Below are 19,170 nucleotides of genomic sequence, written 5' to 3'. Positions count from 1 at the left end.
TCTAAAATTGGACTTACAATATGACATGAGAAACGCAGCACCTTATAAATCGCATCCTACAAATGTGCCTTATAAATATCTACAAACGCTTATAAACGCATTCCCCAAATACGACTTATATTAAACATCAGACTTTCCGTTTATAATAACCTCTCTGGACTGGAAGACAAAGGATAACCTCTCTTTGCTCCTTCACTCTCTCAGCATCAATGGAGGTAAGTGCAGCAATATCTCTATCACGAACTCTCTCTCTCCTCTCCCCAATTGCACCCACTTCTTCCTCTATTCCATTTCTTCCACCTGTCTCTCTCTCCCGCCGTTGCCACCTCCGCCATCGCCGCTACACTCTTAGCCGGAGCTTTTGCCTTCCACCGGCCGTACCGTTCTCCAGTAGTAGTACACAAAATGAAGATGAAGAAGCGGAGTTGGTGGAAATTGAAGACTCTGAATTAGAAGAAGAGTATATTGAAGATGATGATAGCAATAGCATTGATGTTGAGTCACTCGAACGTGAAGCTGAACTTGTCGTTCGAGAATTTTCAGATTCTTTGTCTCGACAATTGACTATAGGTTTATCTCTATTTCCATACTTTCACTTTACGAGTTATATTTATAGAGAGAGTTACTCTATCCTGAAATGTGTGTCTCTGTGTGTGTGTGTGTAAAAGTCCAAAACTTGCAATGCTGCCTCTTTAAAATAGAATAATTCGAAAACATGACTCATACTCTAACTGAGATTTTCTTCAGTTATTGTTTGGTATATTGAGTTTAATCTGAAACAAGTTACAAATGTGAGAGAGATTGTTGTTATCATATTTTTCTTTACCATCCTTGTTCTCTGTACACACTAACTCCCCAGACCCATTACACTGGGTTGGTTGTTGTTGTTGTTGTTGTTGGTCTTTGTACAGAAGGTTAACCAAACGGAGTCTTGGACTGTCCTTTGAGCTTCAAAATTAGACACTTTCTAGTTGAACATAAAGCGGCAAAAGGGGATAGCAGTAGAGCGAAGGAATCTTAATTGAAAGTTTGAAATATTCCAAGTATAAGATTTATTTTTCCCCTTGATGCTGAAGTTTTAACCTTTTTAAACAGGGAAATCCAAAATACTATCTTCCCTTTTCCTTGTTTTTTTCTAATTGTGGTGTCCGGGCCAGCTCTCACGCACCTCGACTAATTCCACAGTATACATGCTACCTCCACCGCAACCGGTACTAGGTAACTCTATTTACCAAGGAATGGACAAATAGGAAGAAATCACGTGGTGTTTTTGTCTCCGCAGGGATTTGAACCTGAAAACTCAAGTTCTCGACCCACTTCATTGACCACTAGGCCATACCCTTGGGTGCTATCTTTCCTCCTCTATCTGCACAAACATAGGGCCTTTGCATTTCCCCCTTCCCATCCTGCATATGTTATTTCAACTGAAGGGTTTCCTCCTAAATACTAGAAAATTGCCGACATGTAACTCTAGCACAGAGGTTCAATGATACTGCAATGGATGGAGTTCTGTGGATAATCCTGTTACAGCTCTTTAACTGCTAAAGCTTTGGAAATTGATTTTGCTGTTAATCATTGAATTGCAGGGAAGATGAGACCAAAATGCAATATATTTTATAAGATCTTGCTAAACTGTTCCGTTGTTGCAGCCTATATCTTTTTAGCCCTTTAACTCTCAAGATGTTCTTCCTTTGTTGATTACAGAAGAGGAGAGATCTAGTCCAAAAGAAGCACAAGTCAAGGAGAAGAGACGTAATAATACCTCAAAAAATGTTAGTATCTCATCTGCTACTATGTTGGAACTTATACTCCCATACTTAAGAGAGTCTTACTGAGAAAATAAAATTGAACTGTAGTAGAGATTTGTTCATAAATCATGATATGATATTCTTGTCTGAAGGATTCTTCCCTTTGTTTGTTATTATATAAGCCTGCTATGTGTAAACTGGAAATTGATTATTAATCATGAAACTGAAGAAAGAGCCTGAAGTGAGACTGCAACCATAACTCATTTTAAGTAATTGCTTGTCCTCATTTTTCGCATTATGATAAGCACAAGATACTACACCTTTCTTTTACTTGACTCAACTCTTTCTATTTTGTGATTATTCAACTAGTATCTTGGAATCATGAGTAGCTATGTGTTTTGAATCTAAGAGACTCCTGTGTTGAGCTGCCGAATTGACTCGTCTAGCCAGAAAAAGAAGGATAGGTTGGAACACAATTTCCAACATGTTGCTTGGATCCTCCAAAATGCCGCTGCACCAATGTCGGATCCTCCAAAAAACCATTACTTTCGGAGGATTTGCGCACACCCGGCAGCATTTTTGGAGACTTGCGCAACATAGATTTTCATCAAGCAAACGGCTAAAATATGTACAAAGGCAGTTCAGCAACTAACATTCTGAGTGCTTTGTTTTCTTTTCAACAAGTGATGTGACTATGCTTCCCTGAGCCGAGGGTCTATTGGAAACAACCTCTCTACCTTCACAAGGTAGGGGTAAGGCTGCGTACACACTATCCTGCTCTCCCAGACCCACTTGTGGGATTACACTGGGTTTGTTGTTGTTGTTGTTGTACTAACATTCTGAGTGCTTTGTGAAGATCTACCTTCTATGTCCTCTATGTGTATTCTACTAATTTACTGTGATCTATATGAAGATCTAAGTTTATACGGTTGACTTGACCAGTAAAAGTTTATTTGCAGATTCCTGATCATCTTCTTCCTAAGGTGGCGATTGTTGGAAGACCGAACGTTGGTAAATCAGCACTATTTAATCGTCTTGTTGGGGTATTTTCTCTAAACTTGTCTTGATTTTTGATTGCCAGGAAATAGAACCTTGACAATCTTTATAAATGATCCAGTTTTCTTATATGATTTCTTCTTGCTCTGGATTTCTCTTCATGACACTTGTTTTATCTTCATCAGGGGAAGAAGGCCATTGTGGTAGATGAACCCGGGGTAACAAGGGATCGCTTGTATGGTAGAGCATTTTGGGGAAACTATGAATTTGTGGTGGTGGATACAGGAGGTGTGCTTACCATTTCGAAATCACAAGCTGATTTAATGGAAGAACTTGCTATCTCAACAACAATTGGAATGGAGGGCATTCCACTTGCTACCAGGGAGGCCGCTGTTGCTAGAATGCCTTCAATGATTGAGAAACAAGCTACTGTGGCTGTTGAAGAGTCATCTGTCATTATATTCCTTGTTGATGGCCAGGTATATCCTTTAGCCGAATTACTTGGAGACTAATTTTATTTTGAAAAATTAATTAATAAGGGGTGATGAACTTTCATTTTTAGGTAATGAGATTTCCAAAAAGATAGAGGGTGTGTTTGGTATGAAGGATACATTTTCGGAAAATGTTTTCCTACTTTTCGTTTGTCTGGGAAAATATTTCCTGAAATTAAGGAAAAATGATTTCCAAGAAGAAAGCATTTTCCTTGAACCGTGATTAGAGTTTTGTTCCCCTTTTTCTCAACCCACCCTCACTCTCTCTACCTCATCCCCCAGTGGCGGAGCCAGAATTTTCATTAAGATGGATCAAAATATAAAGAAGTAAACTCATGAAGAAGCCAAGGGGTGTCAATATGTTACCTAGCTGCATAGTGTAATTTTCTGAAGAAGGAGTATCGACACCCCTTAAATACATGTGGCTCCGCCACAGCCTTCCCCCACACGGTCTTAAGCTTCTCATGTGTCATGCAGTTAGCAGAACCGACATGCTTAATATATGGATGTCGTAACTTTCTTTATTGTCAAATTCTGATTGCTAGACATTACCTTATTCTTATTAGTGGTTAAAGTGTATAGATTAATATGGTAAGACAGAATAACAAATTTTAAACAGGCAGGTCTAAATGCTGCTGATGTGGAAATAGCAGATTGGCTACGCAAGCACTACTCGGACAAATGTATTATTCTTGCTGTAAATAAGTGTGAATCTCCACGCAAGGGAATCTCACAAGCATCAGAGTTTTGGTCTTTGGGGTGAGCTGATTATTCTGGCGATATATCATTATTTTTGTACCATAAGTTCTGTTTATTTCTTTTGTTTATTGGAAAGTCTGTTGCGTTCTGTGCTTGAGATTTTCAAAAACTAGAATTCTTTTCCCTAATCTTTTTCAGAAATTCAATATGATATGCATCAATGAACTTGATTCATTCTTTATAAATAAACATTGTAACTTCATGACTGCTGTTTAAATGTTCCTTTTCTTTAATCTTATAAAACATGTTCCTTTGTTTAATTTATTAGGTTTGATCCCCTTCCAGTATCTGCTTTATCGGGAACTGGAACTGGAGAGCTTCTAGATCTTGTTTGCTCAGGGATAAAGAAAGTTGAGGTACCCCTTCGTCTGCGCTGAGATTAGGTGTCCTTTTGCTTAGATTAGTATACTATCTTAGTGGCTAAGGCCTCTGAGGAGTATTTCTGTGCCTTATTTCCAGAAATTATGCACAGAAATAGGTTAAGTCACATATTCGCTAATTTAAGTAAACCATAAAAGCAACAACACAAAAGTTGGTGCCAAATCAAAGCTACATGTACAGAATCTGAAAATAACTATGCATAGGATAAATCTGTACAGCTATTGGAGATATGAAGCAAATTAAATTTCTTCATCTATATATCAAACTATGAAAAGGAAGTTATGAAAAGAAATCTAAAGTTTGTGTGGGATCAATCCCGGGGGTTGAGATGAAAGAGCAATGTTAGAAGGGGGCATGAGTTACTGCTATAGAAGATGGAAACCTCATGGCAGCCAAAGAAATCTTCTTCTCTTCAGCTCCTCCAGGTGAAGGCTTCAGTAGAGAGTTAATTTTTTCACAAGAAAATGAAATTTTCAAGGAAGATAATGGGGAACACATGCCTTGGACTTCCTCTTAGTAACTTAACGCATAGGAAATTTCTGGATTTTATTATAGCTTTTTCCGTTGTTTTATTTTCCTTTTCCCATTAATTTTTGTATTCCTCCTTCTTCATCTTGAACCCTTTTCATTTAATACAATTGTTTTACCAATCAAAAAGAAAAGGGAAATATTTTACTTTGTGAAATATTTTGTAGGAGCCAGAATATCTTGAAGAAGAGAATTACGTTCCTGCAATCGCCATTGTTGGTCGTCCAAATGTTGGTAAAAGTAGTATTTTGAATGCTTTAGTTGGAGAGGACAGAACAATTGTTAGTCCGGTTAGTGGAACGACTCGTGATGCTATTGATACAGAATTCACTGGATCAGATGGCCAGGTGAGTCTGTGTCTGGCCTTTCCTTTATTAACCTGAAAAGATATAATTTTGAAAGTCAAACATAAACCACAACTTTTTGGAATGCTCAACTTCATGTGAATCTATCTGGTGTGCAGAAAGTTAGAATTACTAGTCTCAAGATATTGTTCTACTCCTTGTGTGGTTAAGGAATGGTGATAATTTTAAGGGCTTTAACTGAAATCCATCCACCCTTTCTATGCTGGTACTGACTATTGATCCTGAAGTTTGAAGGCTCTAAATTTTCTTCCAGTTTCGGTTTTGAACTTTGACCTCAGGGTTACTAGTTAGTAGATTATGAGGTTTTTATTTTTAGTTAGTAAATAAGTCAAGAGCAGTCCATATGTTCATATATGTCTAGTGTCTGCAGTTAATTAATTAATATTTATATCTCTAATCAATAGTCATTCAGCAAAAGCATTGAGAGAGAGAGAGAGAGAGTATATCTGACAAATTAGTGAGAGTTGGTTATACAGTATTTTGGGAATAGCCTTCTCAAATCTTGTCACAAAATGCGTCAAGTTTGTTAATTGTACATGGTCTCATGATGGAATAACTTGTGTGTTTCTCACCCTTTAGAATTGTATAGAACTTAAGGATATTGGATTGGGCAGGTAATTTATCTGAGGGTACCCTAAGTGTTTTCAGAAGCTCGAGCCTGTTCTTGGAGTTGCTTTAACTTATTTATCTGCTTATATAATGTTTTTCTTTCCGCCACAGGGCTTAGTTCAAGTGGCAAAGGTTGAGAGACTTGTGATTTAGGTCACAGGTTTGAGCCTTGCGCCAAGCGAATTAAGTCTGGTATTTAGGTAGAGAAGGGTAGAGGTGTTCGGCCAAAAAAGACAATCTTTGGTTAAACTAATTAATCAGTTATTAAGGAGGGTTAATCCTAGCGAAAGCTAATAACTTCAGATCTAAAGTTAACAGTACGAAAAGTATGAGCAATAGAAAAAACGGAATTAATGGATAACAATAAATGTACCCAGTGTGATAGTATGCATGGAGTATCGAGTATTAACTAACAATAAATGGCAATAAATGTAAATAAAGAGGAAGATTCACCCAATTTTGAATGGAGTGAATGATTCTTCCTTCTGACAATGATGAATGACAGGAATGTGAGAGAATATTGAGCACTTTCTCGGATCGGATGGAAATGACAATATATAATCTAAAAGGATCGAATCTCTCTGGAAAGTTGTTCTTTATATTTATCTAGAGAGGTTGCTTTTCAAAAGTGTTCTTATCATCTCGAATATCCTTATCTCTCATACTATTTATATGGGATATTCCCAAAGAACCCTAAAAAGTACAAATAGAGAGAATATCAATAGAATATTACCTCTGAAGATTCCAAAGCAAAACTAGCCGTTACTTCTATCTATGCTGCTCGACCTCGGCCCTGATGAACCACTCAGTGGCTTGTTGTTGATCACTGATCGACCTCGCCAAACTGTCCATATTGATTTGCAGGTCACTCATGACAATCGTCTCTGTGTTGAATTTTTCTAGTTTGATTTTGACCCATACAAGAGGTGCGCCCATTATCCCCGAATTTCAAAGGCTGCTGTTAGTTCTAAAGGTTGGCCTCAGATGGATTTCTCAGAAAAAAGATAGTAGTGTTTTTCATTCTTCAATTCTTTTTAAGTGGAATGGTGATGCTAGTTCCATACCAGTTCACACTTCATTTCTCCATATAGTTTCATCTCCCTCTTTAAAAAGAAAGGGGAATCTTTCTAAACTTATATGGGCACTTGCGTTTAGATCTACCTACTTTTCGTAGAGGCTTTTAAAAGATAGATATCCGGGTTACCAACTACTTGACAGAGGTTTTTGAGGTCTTTAAAGACAAATTTGGGAATGAAATTGGCTCAAACAGAGCAGAATGGGTATATAAGCCGAGGTTCTATCAGAAACAGCCTCTCTACCTTCACAAGGTAGGGGTAAGGTCTGCGTACACACTACCCTCCCCAGATCCCATTTGTGGGATTACACTGGATTTGTTGTAGAGCAGAATGGGTATAAAAGTTTCATATAGCTGACCCCACTAAATATACTTGAGGTGTAGTTATATTGCTGCATTTGGGAACAGAAATTGCTGGATCATATTGGACTGTATATGCCTCTTTGTATTACTCAGGCAAATAGTAACTGGGTTGCACTTGTTCTTTTCCTTCTTGGATTTTGCTTTTAGCAGGATGACTCTTTATTGATCAGGGTACTTTTCTGTGTAAGGGAGCATGAGTTCTTTCTTACATAATTGTCATCTGACAGAACAAAGAATTATGCCTGCATCATGCTTATAAGTGATTCTTTGCGCAATGAGTTGCATTTGTTGAAGTGGGAAATGCATCCTATTTCTCAAATAGTAAATCAACGAAAGAATTTTCTGAGTGTGAATCTTTTGCAAGGGAGAAAGACTAGGTTGTCCTACCTGATCACATTCTGAGATGCTGGCCTTCTCATTTTTGTTAGTGATACAATTTGTTGCAACTATATACAACAACTTGTGGATCATATGTACTTCTCATTCTGCAGTATTCATTTGTTGTTGGGCGACTGCACTTCGACCTCTACTTGCTCTAGTTGAACCGTTAATGTATGACAGAGTAGATGTGTTTATTGATATAACACAACGACTGGGTCAACTTTAACTAAGTGCATAATGTGGTCAAGCAATTGTTAAGCCTACCAAAAGTATAGCTAAATATTTAGATAAGACTGTATATTCTCTTTACACTAGAAATATACAAACAACAACAACAACAACAACAAACTCAGTTTGATCCCAACATGTGGGGTCTGGGGAGGATAGTCTGTACGCAAACCTTACCCCTACCTAATGCAGGTAGAGAACACTAGAAATATAAATGAAAGAAATTTACCTACCTTATCTAACCAAAAAAAGAATGAAATAAAAGTGAACATTGTTCATAAAAGCAATTTGGATGCGTAACATCGTCAACTTTCCTTCCCATCCTGGATGTAAGATTTATAAAATGGCTTGGGTTAATATTGGAGTTTCCTGGTTTATCACCTGAAGTTGGCTGAGGAAAACTTACATTTTAATGATCCTTTTCTGCAGAAGTTTCGGCTTATTGATACTGCTGGAATAAGAAGAAAGGCTGCAGTGGCTTCATCAGGTAGCATACCAGAGGCTTTATCTGTAAATCAAGCATTACGCGCGATTCGTAGGTCAGATGTTGTGGCTCTTGTTATTGAGGCTATGGCTTGCATCACTGAACAGGTACATTAAGCTGACTTGGAGAAACTATTGTTGTAAAATATGGCGTATTGCACAGCAATAAGCGCACGTCATTCCTTAGTAATAGGCAAAAGAGTAGTTCCCTCTGCGCTCATAACATGGCTACGTAAATATTGATATGTTAACTTATACTTGTTTCCTTGCAATTTTTTAGGATTGCAAAATTGCAGAAAGGATAGAGAAAGAAGGGAAGGGTTGCCTCATTGTTGTGAACAAGTGGGACACGATCCCTAACAAGAACCAAGAAACTACTGTGTTTTATGAGGAAGATGTTAGACGGAAGGTTCGTTCTTTGAGTTGGGCACCTATTGTGTATTCAACAGCAATAGCTGGGCACAGTGTTGAAAAGTATGCTCCTTATTCCATCCATCTTCGTAGTTTATACTTTTCGACTCTCATTTTACAAAATTTATTGCCTTAGTTCAGACAAATCAGTTGCAATTGACTTGGCATGTATATTGAGTATTAGATGTGTAGTTGCATTTGCTTACTAGACCAAAGGGATAAAAGAACAGCATATCATGTCATTCTCACGGCTGTTTATACAGCTCAAACTTTGTATTTCTGAGCTTAATGCTCGAAAACAGTAAGGGATAACTGAAGGTGTATTAAGAAAGATACATAGTGGCACCTCTTGTAGGTAATAAGAAGCTTAAGAAATTAGGCCCCCTTTTTTTGTAATCCCACTTGAGTATTGTCAATAAAAAGTAGACTATTAGAGACCCAAAACAATGAGAAAATGACTTGTAACTCTGAAGCTATGATAAAGCTTCTATCTGATGATATCCAACTGAATTTGCTCCTGCTTACCATCTACAGTTTAAATGGCATAATGAACTCCTTCCTTCAACTCTGTGTTCCAGTAACATCATAGGAGAGGATGATGAGAAGGCACGTGTAAATTGAACTGATACTGATCCTTCTGATTAATTACATTGTTCTTTTATGATGTAGGGATTTTCAGGAAATGTATCTTTAAACCAGAACGCTTTTCATATTTTTGATAACGATTTAAAACATTTATTAATTTGTTTGAGGTATATCCTGAAAAAGATCTGTATAATTTCATTTACTAATCATGGTGTGGCAATTTGATTCGCTTTTGCTGGATTAAGACAGGATAGAAACATATGAAGTAAAACCAGTCAAGCTGGAACCTGTCTATACTCCATACAGGAAGAGAAATAGGACATTTCTGTTTTATCCATGTGGTTCATTTTTACAATTTAGAATGATTTTTTGAGAAAATTTTTAAATTTTTTGGAAGAGATTTTGGCTTGCTAGATACACTGAATCCAATGTTGGTGCAAAATTCGGTTCCGTGACATCCGTCGGACTAAGAGATGGTTTGATGAGACAGTTGGTTACCAAGGTGATTCCCCTAGTTTACCTGGAGGTTTCGGCACACAAATAAAGGCGCAACTTGATCAGGGTTGCTCCTGAATGAGTTAGGCCGTCATGCAATGGATTGATGTCATGCTTAGTGCAAATGGACTGCTTGATATTGTGCTTGATGAGATGGGACTTGTTATGCAAAGTTAAGGTGGAGAGTCATCAGATGTTTGGCGGCATAGTCTGTTTTGTTGGATTATGACAGGTTAGAAACATATAAGGAAAACTGGTTAAAATGAAACCTGCCTATAATCCAGACAGGAAGAATAATAGGACATTTCTGTCATATCTATGTGGTGCATTTGGCTTTAGTTACAACGCATAAATCATTTGGCTCGTACGCTCATGGTTTGCTGAGCACGAAGGGTAGGTATTTCAGTGAAGCGTCTCCAGCAGATCCCGAGTACACATTTGTTTTTCTTGTTTACTTTTGGGGGCTTGGATAGGACAGGGAGGGAAGTAAATGGAGAGCATTTTTCCCTACTGAAGCATTTGTTTGGTCTCACTGGTGACCTTTTGTGTAATACTTTTTTTGAGAAGGAAACTTTTTGTGTAATACTATTTCTGTTTAAAATAAAAAATCTTGATATATTATTGTTATATTCTAGAATCATTGTCGCTGCTGCTGCGGTGGAAAAAGAGAGATCAAGAAGATTGACTACTGCGATATTGAATCAAGTTGTGCGGGAAGCTGTTGCATTTAAAGCACCTCCTAGAACTAGAGGTGGGAAGAGAGGACGTGTTTATTATAGCACTCAGGTAAATTTCATTTTAAAAGATGCATTTACATTTACAATTTTCCACACAAGAAAAACTAGTAATCCCTTTGTATCGTTACTTAGGAGGCAGGAAGGACATAAACTATTTCCAATGTGATATTTTAACTGTTGTAAGAGGTTTACTTCCTAGCTGGATACCCCTCGTTCTGTGACACGATTATAATGGAAAGTTGGTTTAACAGATTATATTGGCATAAATGGCATGGGATGCAAGTGTCTTACAAGATTACCCTTCAGTGACTTGAGTTGACATTCATTAAAACGTACTGAACTCACGCCCTGCCTTTATTTTACAGGCAGCTATTCGACCACCTACATTTGTCTTCTTTGTTAACGATGCAAAGCTCTTTTCAGAGACATACCGTCGTTACATGGAAAAGCAACTGAGGACGAGTGCAGGGTTTGCAGGCACTCCAATTCGGCTTTTGTGGCGCAGCAGGAGAAAAATGGAAAAGAGTGATGGTTCGTTTTCATGAACAAATGAATTTTATTTTCATCTTTCATCACATATCTGCATTTTTCTTCTCTTTTTTCCTTTTCCCTTTTGTTGTTTAATCGCAAAACATGAGTGTGCTATTTACAGTCATTTAAGTTATGCATCAAATACTCATGTACAATTCTTGCCATGAGTGTGCAAACAGTTGCGTTGCAGGTATTTGAGCCAATGGACGTCTAGTTCCATGTCCTCAATCTTAACACTGCTAAATCATATTGGTTGAGGCACATCCTTACACATATTAAATTTACCTCATTTAGAACCTAATGGTATATATTCCTCTGATCATTTCATAAATAGCCATAAGATATGTCTCTGGAGATGGCTCATGAAAAGTTGATTAATTCCATTATCGGGTCTCGTTACACAAACATATTCGGTTCCACATTTTTATTTACCCAGTTTTAGTTTCTATTTTTATGGGTTTAGAGAAAATCATCGGGCTAGTGCTTTCATGGTAACACGCTATATTCTGTATATGACTTGGACAACTAACACAGTTTTACTCTGTTGGCCTTCAGGCAAGGATGGTCCAACAAAGATGCAAGAGAACTTCAAAGACAGAGAGAAGAAGTTGGCAGTTCCAGCATGAACTTATGGTACTATTGAGCAAATGCAGTTATCTTCTCGATGTCTTCAAGAAATTAAACGTCTATGCAAGATCATCAAGCTGTTACTTCGGAGGCTCATTCTGGAAGAGCTGTCAAGGCTGCCGTTTGAGTTTGATCACTACTATCGACTCTTTACGCGTGGCACTCACGTTGAGTGGTTGCTTGATTTATGACCTGACCATTGCTAGTGATAGCACATATGCCAGGGCCGAGAGGAAGTAAATTCAAGGACTTGCATGTGATTCTCCCAAACTTTTGTTAGTTTGTCACTACATTACAGATGGAATAGAAAGAAACAAGAAATATGAGAAACTTTGTTGTATATATTCGCGGTATGGCAGATCTTGGGTTCACCAGTTTCAATGTGTGGTACTCGTTCGACATATTGTAATAATGTCAAATCATTTTACATGTGAAAACATTTATATGGTAATCACATTATGATGTTCCAGAAAGAGACCATTTGTGAACATACGAAGAAAAGTTTAAATTTTCCTTCGGATGGGGAGGCTTTACTATCTTGCTGCAATTCTGTCGAAATGACACCAAGTAGCCACTTCTAACACCCCTATTTAAAACATATCCAATATTCAAAAATTATTTAAAGTCTAGTCCATTTTGGAAAATTTAAGACTCAACCTGCCGCTGCTGCTTTAGTTGGGGTCTGTCAAATTCAGACCTTCGGGTTTGAACTTAGGCTTTGGTATAGTCCAATTTCAGACGCATAGGTCGAAATTTGAAAACTTCACACCCACAATACTGTGTTCTCCTGTATGATACTTAGTCTCACAGCCAAGGAGAAATATAGATAGTTTATCTCTTCGTTCTTGAGAAAAGTAGTACTTAGACAAGGTAGCCCGAAGACGTACAAAATGTATCGGTAGTAACAACGGAGTGATACCTAATTCTATGAGAGAACTAAGGCTATAATTACAGTAAACATTAGAAGAAGCCAAAATGGAAAAATTGGGAAAGGAAAATGCAGAAAGCAGCATTAAGCATGCTAGACTAAGTTGCGGTGTGCAGTTTGAAGGCTGGCCAAGTCTTTGTTACCAAAAGATACAGAACTCAATGTCAATCCAAACAGGTACGCTATTCTCTGTAATGGTGAAGTCTATACTTGTGAAAGCGATGATGTCCTCTGCCACAAAGGCCGGCCCAAGATTGAGCTTGCATGGACAGAAAGGTAAGCATTATTTAACCTGTGGCAAGAAACAAGTATCATTAGGGTGAAACCATAGAATGTGTGAAAAGTAGGTGGGAGGTTAGAAAGTTAGTTTTTCTTCATGCGCAACTGGTGCTTTTAGTCTAACAAAGCGACTGCAGAGATTACAATATACAAGAAGAAGCTGCAAATGCAATTTTTACCGGTCAACGTCTGGCACGGCCAAAGGATCATGCTGCTCTTCTCTTAGTTCAATAACTGGAGGAGCACCAGTCATGGTAGCCAAATCTTGAGCACCTTCAGCCTACACCAGAAGGATTGACAACATATGTCAAAAGATAAACACATTCTTCACTAAAATATGACACAGTTAAAAGAGGAGATACAATTTATAGTCAGAAACAGGATATTATGAAAGGAAAGAAAGTTAATAACATAGACATCACATGTACAGCCTGCTCATACTAATGAGTTATCATCAACTACTACATAATGTTCAGTAATGAAAGATATCGATCATCAGGTAAGAGAATTGTCCCAGAGGAGAAATACATGGAGGGCACTTTCTACCCCTTAACATTCACCAAGCAAAAATATTAAAAAATAAAAATAAAAATAAATCAAGAACCAGGCCACGGCAGAAGTTAAGAAGCTGATGAGAGAGCAGAAAAGGTGTAAAACTATGAATTTTTTTAACAAAGCATTTAAAGTAATGGCGTAAGGTGGATTTCTCAATAAAATCACATTTTCCCTGATTGTGTGCTGAACAGATCCTTGAATATTCTAGATAAAGCATTACAAGTAAATGGCATAAGACATGGATTTCTCAATAAAATCACATTTTTATGATTCTATGCTGAGCAGCCTTGAAAGATCCGTCTGTGTATAACAAGGAGCTCTTAAACTGAGTTAGCTTCCTTCCAACTCATTACTAGCAATCTGTTCAGCAAAATGAGGAAACCTAGACAAAAGGGAAGCAATATTCGGTACTCCCAGACACAGCTATGAAGAGTGACAGACTATGAAAATTTTAATATGATGCTTAAAAGTTATGACCAAGAGAGTTGCAACTATTTTACTGACTGCGATCATCTAATCAGTTGTTCCAGAATGCAAAAAAAGTTGGCAGATAAGTTCATGAAGTAGCTTCTCATCAAAAGCAGTAATTGCACAATAAGGAATTGGCCTGAATATGACAAAATAACCAAAATCTTGCCTGTTGAGGGTATTGCGCATAACCAGCATATGCACCATATGCATATAGCGAAGGATCCTGGGTGGCTCCATACCCGTAGGCATCATAACCTTGTCCATAGCCATAATAAGCGTTCCATTGACTCGGATCAGCAGGCTGACTCCAAACACCAGCGTCCTGCAAGATAGCACCATATTGATCAAATGCTAAACAATTAATAACTCGTGGAATATAAGCAATTCAGATCTATAGTTGATACCAGCATGCTGAATAACAGTTTGCATTTTGCATATACACATCACATAAATGTCGATAATGAATAGATCCATATATAGCACAGAAGATTTTATTATGTTTGTGGTAAATATTGACCTATCTTGAATGGACAACTTTTCCAGAGCGTGACACGAATTTGGTCCAATCACTGGCTACAGTTAACCCGATGGTCATTACTTCAAACTCTTATGACTTTAAATGGCTTATTAATGAAGAATCTTACCAGTATTAAACAATTTTATGACATGGATAACCTCTTCATGACACTTGCATAAGATCCTAAAGACTGCACTTTGTGGCTAAAAATAAAAATCTACAGGATTATTTTCACCTGCTTAACTGTCGGACTCCTGCAACAATTTTATGACATGAATAACTTCTTCGTGACACCTTCCTAAGATCTTAAAGAATAAAGTTCGTGGCTAACAATAAAAGTCTACAAGGATAATCTTCACCTGCTTAGCTGTCGGACTCCTACCCCATGAAACACGAACAACTTGTTGACCGACCACAGCACCCTGCATCCTCTGGATTGCTTCTTCAGCAGATGACCTGTATAGTGAATATTAAGGGACAACTTGAAAACAGAGAAAAATGCTAGGAATAAGTATCCCCACCCCCACCCCACCCCACACGGTTTGATATAAAAGTGAAAATTCATGAAGACATCATACCTGGCAGCAAACTGCACAAAACCACAGCCCTTGGAAGCAGGGATCTTAACATAAACAATTTCCCCAAACTGCAAAAAAACTTGTCTCAGTTCCTCCTCAGTTAAGTTGGGGTCCAGATTACCAACATAAACCTGCAGTTAACCAAAGACTGTCAGAAGAGAAGTGGAAATATACGGTAACACACTCCAAGTTCTTAACTTACTGTTGTATTAGTCAAGTCATTATCTACAGGAATAGTCTGCACTGTAGGAGGATAAACAGCAGGCGGATAAACAGCTGCATCAAAATAAAAATTCACTGTTTAGTGTACTGGAACAGAAAGTAAATCAAAAGATTACTGCATTTATAAGCTACGCGAATCTTCCAAGCAATGACTTGACTGACCACCAAGAAATTTAATGTTCTTTCTCAGATAATTATTGTTCTCTTCAGTTATCAAAGGTGTATTAGCAAGAAAAAAGAAAAGATATGGGAACTGTTCCTGCAAGTATTTTATAGGTTGTGTAATCTGAAACTTGTAGACGAGGTTGATACTCTAATAGAATTCCATTGAACATTACAGGTTTAAGTTATGAACTGTATTCTCATATTGCATAGTCATTGGGATTCGAGGTTAGCTCACACATAGTGAGCACTTCATGCTTCACCAGTTGGTGAGGGATCAAATCCCATTCTGTACTAACACCCCCCCCCCTCCCCTCCAAAATAGTAATTACTTTTATAAAAATTGTAAATTATTTCAGTAATCATTCAGCACAATTTTTTTAATGATGGTGGTGTCTCCAGGCCAGCTTACGCACCTCGACTAATTCCCTCGAGTACCTGCTACTACCTCCCACCAGCATAAGTACCAGGTAATTCTGTCCACCAAGGCTTGGGCAGCCGGGAAAAAATCAACTAGTATTTTTTGCCTCCATTAGAATTTGAACCTGAGACCTCATGGTTCCCCCGACAAATTATCGTTGGATTTGAATATTAACAAAACCCTATTACCCTCTAAAAATACAGTTATGAATTACCTTTTACTACTGCTGCATATTGTTGCTGGATAGGGGTTGTCTTTTTTGGTGTTGCTGCACTGATGCGCATCGGCCTAGTTGAGCAGTACATCCCATTCATTTCAGTCATGGCACGGTTCCGTTCATTTTCATCAGCAAATTTAACAAATCCATATCCTTTTGTGCGTCCAGTATTGGGATCAGTAACAACCTTGGCTCCTCTAACCGAAGGATAGTGAGTACGAAAAGTCTCTTGCAATAGATAATCCGTTACATCAGGTGCTAGATCTCCAACAAATATAGAATGCTCTGGTCCAGCATCACGACGCTCTCCAATCCCAAACGATGCCCAATTTAACCTAAATGTTACCTCTGTCCCCGGTATTTGAGTTCCATTATACGACTGCAAAATCCGCTCAGCAACTGCATGTGAATTAAACTCCACAAATCCATAACCCTCGGGTTGGCCAGTAATTTTGTTTCGAATAACTTTTATTGAGAGCACCTGCATAGGCCAAAATTGGTCATTAACATCACATTAAACTGTATAAGCGTAAGTTTATCAAATTAAAATCCATACAATTTGAGCTAAAATCAAGATATACCCAAATAAACATATTCAAAGAAAAAACCATTTTAAATGGGGGGGAAAAACAACAACATAGCAAAATTGAAGCGCTTTCAAGAAATCAAAGGAACCCACATAAACTATTCATTAGCCAATCCCAAAACATGGCTTTTTGAGCTTCTCAAACAAAAATCTTGACTACTTGAGCTAAAATCAAGATACCCAAATAAACAAATCAAAGGAAAAACCCATAATAAATAATAAAAAACAACAGCACAGAAACCTTTAAGCTTTTTCAAGAATTCAAAGGAACCTACATTAACTATTCACTATCCAATCCCAAGACTTGTCTTTTTGAGCTTCTCAAACAAAAATCTCGACGATTTGAGCTAAAATCAAGACACCAAAATAAACAAATTCAAAGAAAAAAAAACCATAATACATGGAAAAGGTAAAAACAGAACCAACAAAGTAAAAACTTGAGGGGAAAAAATAGGAGAGAGAGAGAGAGAGAGAGAGAGACCTCAGCAGTTTGAGCAAACCAGCTATGGAGATAAGATTCATCAGCCCAATAAGGCAAATCGCCAATCCAAAGAGTACGCACTTCTTCTAGAGTAGCGGGCTGGTGGTATGGCTGCTGTGTACTCATCTTCGGCTCTGTATGTTTTGCTGGGGTTTAAGAATTTTGACATAATATACATTAGGAGAGAAAACCTCTGTAAATATTTATTGTGAAATTACATGGATGGTAACTGAAGTTCGAAATATTACATAAATATCACAAAAAATACATTAACTATGAATCCTTAACGCCCTATGCATGGTTTAGCCTACTTCATCTTGGATAACAGATGCTTCATATAGTACCCTTTTTCTTTTTGGACAATAGTAATAAATTTCGTTCAGCTATTTGTATGCCATTTTGATTTATTATATGTACAAAAAGAATAAGCCACTTATTCCTCTAAAAGAAGTCACATATTTTTTATCGCTCCCATTCTCCGAAATAGAGTAATCCTTTGGTTTAGGATCATGTACATGAATTAGACGTCATCTACTTTGTTTTAGGGTCATATATAGGTGTACTCTTTTACTGCTAGACATGGGTGTTGTGTAAATATTAAGGACATGGTGTCCTTAACTTCATGAATGTTGTGTAAATATTAAGGAGAAAGTGTCTTGTATTTACACCTTCCGTTGTTAAACTACAGGACACCATGTCTTTAACTTCATATGTGCAATGTAAATATTAAGGACATAGCGTCCTTAACTTCATGTGTGCAGTGTAAATGTTAAGGACATAATATCCTTAACTTGTATTTGCACCTTCTGTTGTTAAACTTTAAGACCTCATGTCCTTAACTTGTATTTGCACCTTCTGTTGTTAAACTTTAAGACTTCATGTCATTAACTTCATATGTGCAGTGTAAATGTTAAGGACATAGTATCCTTAACTTTATGAGTGTTGTGTAAATATTAAGGACATGTTGTCTGTAACTTCATGAATATTGTGTAAAATATTAAGGACAAATGGTCATGTATTTGCACCTTCCGTTGTTAAACTTTAGGACATCATGTCCTTAACTTCATGTGTGCGGTGTAAATGTTAAGGACACCATGTCCTTAATATTTACATAGCACTCATGAAGAAAGGGTAAAAACGTCTTTTCGTATTAATCTTAATAGTGTAGTGGCTATTTTGCCCGGCATTAAAATACTGGATAAAAACTAAATACCATATTAAAAAGTGGCTATCCCACGCCATTTCTACTGTTTGAATTGGCTTTTAAGCTGGTCAAATCGGCTTTTAAGCTCTTTTTAGCTTTTTCAGTGTTTGACAAAATTAAAAAGTGCTTTAAATAAGTTAAAAACTACTTAAAATAAGTCAAAAGCAATAAGCTGGGCAACCCAAACTTATTGCTTTTTAACTTAAAAACTATTTCTACTGAAAAATTACTTTTTTTAAGTCAATCCAAACGACCTCATTATCTTAATATAAGAACACATGTATTAAGCCACTTTTTTACAATATCTAATAAGTTATCTTCCTTGTTAATAAATTATTTTGCTATATTGAGCATCTTGATATTTTGTAGATACTATATCAATTATTCAACAAAATTAGATATTGTTTTACAACTGCTACATATTGTTAGCTTGTAGATAATATATAGATATCATCGTAACAATGATAATAAGTAATGCACAACGACAAACAATTTCAAGTGTTAGGACTATTTGTCGTAACATATTTTCTCACATGAATAACAACATGTTGCACTTTTAAGAGAAATACAATATCCACAACATAAGTTCTTATCATAGCAGAGCAACCAAATCATCAGAAGGAAACATACACGAGGAACATCGCCGATGAAGAAGTCTTAGGTAAGATATCATCAAATTGCATATCTATAAATTATTACATAATAGTATCATCTAACTTTATATGACTAACTAATTATTTTTGCAGGTTCAAATGA

At 37.1% G+C, this 19,170-nt stretch overlaps 2 protein-coding genes across 2 annotated transcripts; one reads left to right on the top strand and one right to left on the bottom strand.

The window, feature by feature from the left end:
* Window positions 1–139: 139 nt before the first annotated feature.
* LOC104219584 (uncharacterized) lies at window positions 140–12,266 on the top strand. Its single transcript, XM_009770282.2, has 12 exons — window positions 140–570; window positions 1,705–1,772; window positions 2,708–2,791; window positions 2,930–3,223; window positions 3,855–3,994; window positions 4,263–4,350; window positions 5,071–5,250; window positions 8,354–8,515; window positions 8,688–8,881; window positions 10,534–10,684; window positions 11,001–11,166; window positions 11,722–12,266. The coding sequence occupies exons 1-12, from the start codon at window positions 210–212 to the stop codon at window positions 11,790–11,792; spliced, it is 1,959 nt and encodes a 652-aa protein (XP_009768584.1). The 5' UTR covers window positions 140–209; the 3' UTR covers window positions 11,793–12,266.
* A 331-nt stretch (window positions 12,267–12,597) lies between these two features.
* LOC104219585 (polyadenylate-binding protein RBP47B') lies at window positions 12,598–17,487 on the bottom strand. Its single transcript, XM_009770283.2, has 8 exons — window positions 17,211–17,487; window positions 16,141–16,624; window positions 15,324–15,397; window positions 15,122–15,252; window positions 14,903–14,999; window positions 14,193–14,348; window positions 13,180–13,280; window positions 12,598–13,013 (listed from the first exon to the last, which is right to left on the bottom strand). Exons 1-8 carry the CDS (start codon window positions 17,334–17,336, stop codon window positions 12,926–12,928), a joined length of 1,257 nt encoding a protein of 418 aa, XP_009768585.1. The 5' UTR covers window positions 17,337–17,487; the 3' UTR covers window positions 12,598–12,925.
* Window positions 17,488–19,170: the final 1,683 nt, after the last annotated feature.

The sequence above is a fragment of the Nicotiana sylvestris genome, chromosome 11 (assembly GCF_000393655.2).
Source record: "Nicotiana sylvestris chromosome 11, ASM39365v2, whole genome shotgun sequence".
Lineage (NCBI taxonomy): Eukaryota > Viridiplantae > Streptophyta > Magnoliopsida > Solanales > Solanaceae > Nicotiana > Nicotiana sylvestris.
The sequence above is the reverse complement of the archived record's forward strand: the minus strand, read 5'-3'. Positions and strand labels throughout refer to the sequence as shown.

Coding starts and splice junctions, on each gene's coding strand:
- LOC104219584 (XM_009770282.2), top strand. CDS start 210: ATGGAGGTAAGTGCAGCAATATCTCTATCACGAACTCTCTCTCTCCTC. Junction 4,351..5,070: donor CAGGGATAAAGAAAGTTGAG/GTACCCCTTCGT, acceptor AATATTTTGTAG/GAGCCAGAATATCTTGAAGA. Junction 8,516..8,687: donor TGGCTTGCATCACTGAACAG/GTACATTAAGCT, acceptor GCAATTTTTTAG/GATTGCAAAATTGCAGAAAG.
- LOC104219585 (XM_009770283.2), bottom strand. CDS start 17,336: ATGAGTACACAGCAGCCATACCACCAGCCCGCTACTCTAGAAGAAGTG. Junction 13,281..14,192: donor ATGCGCAATACCCTCAACAG/GCAAGATTTTGG, acceptor CTTCTGGTGTAG/GCTGAAGGTGCTCAAGATTT. Junction 13,014..13,179: donor GCCGTGCCAGACGTTGACCG/GTAAAAATTGCA, acceptor TTCTTGCCACAG/GTTAAATAATGCTTACCTTT.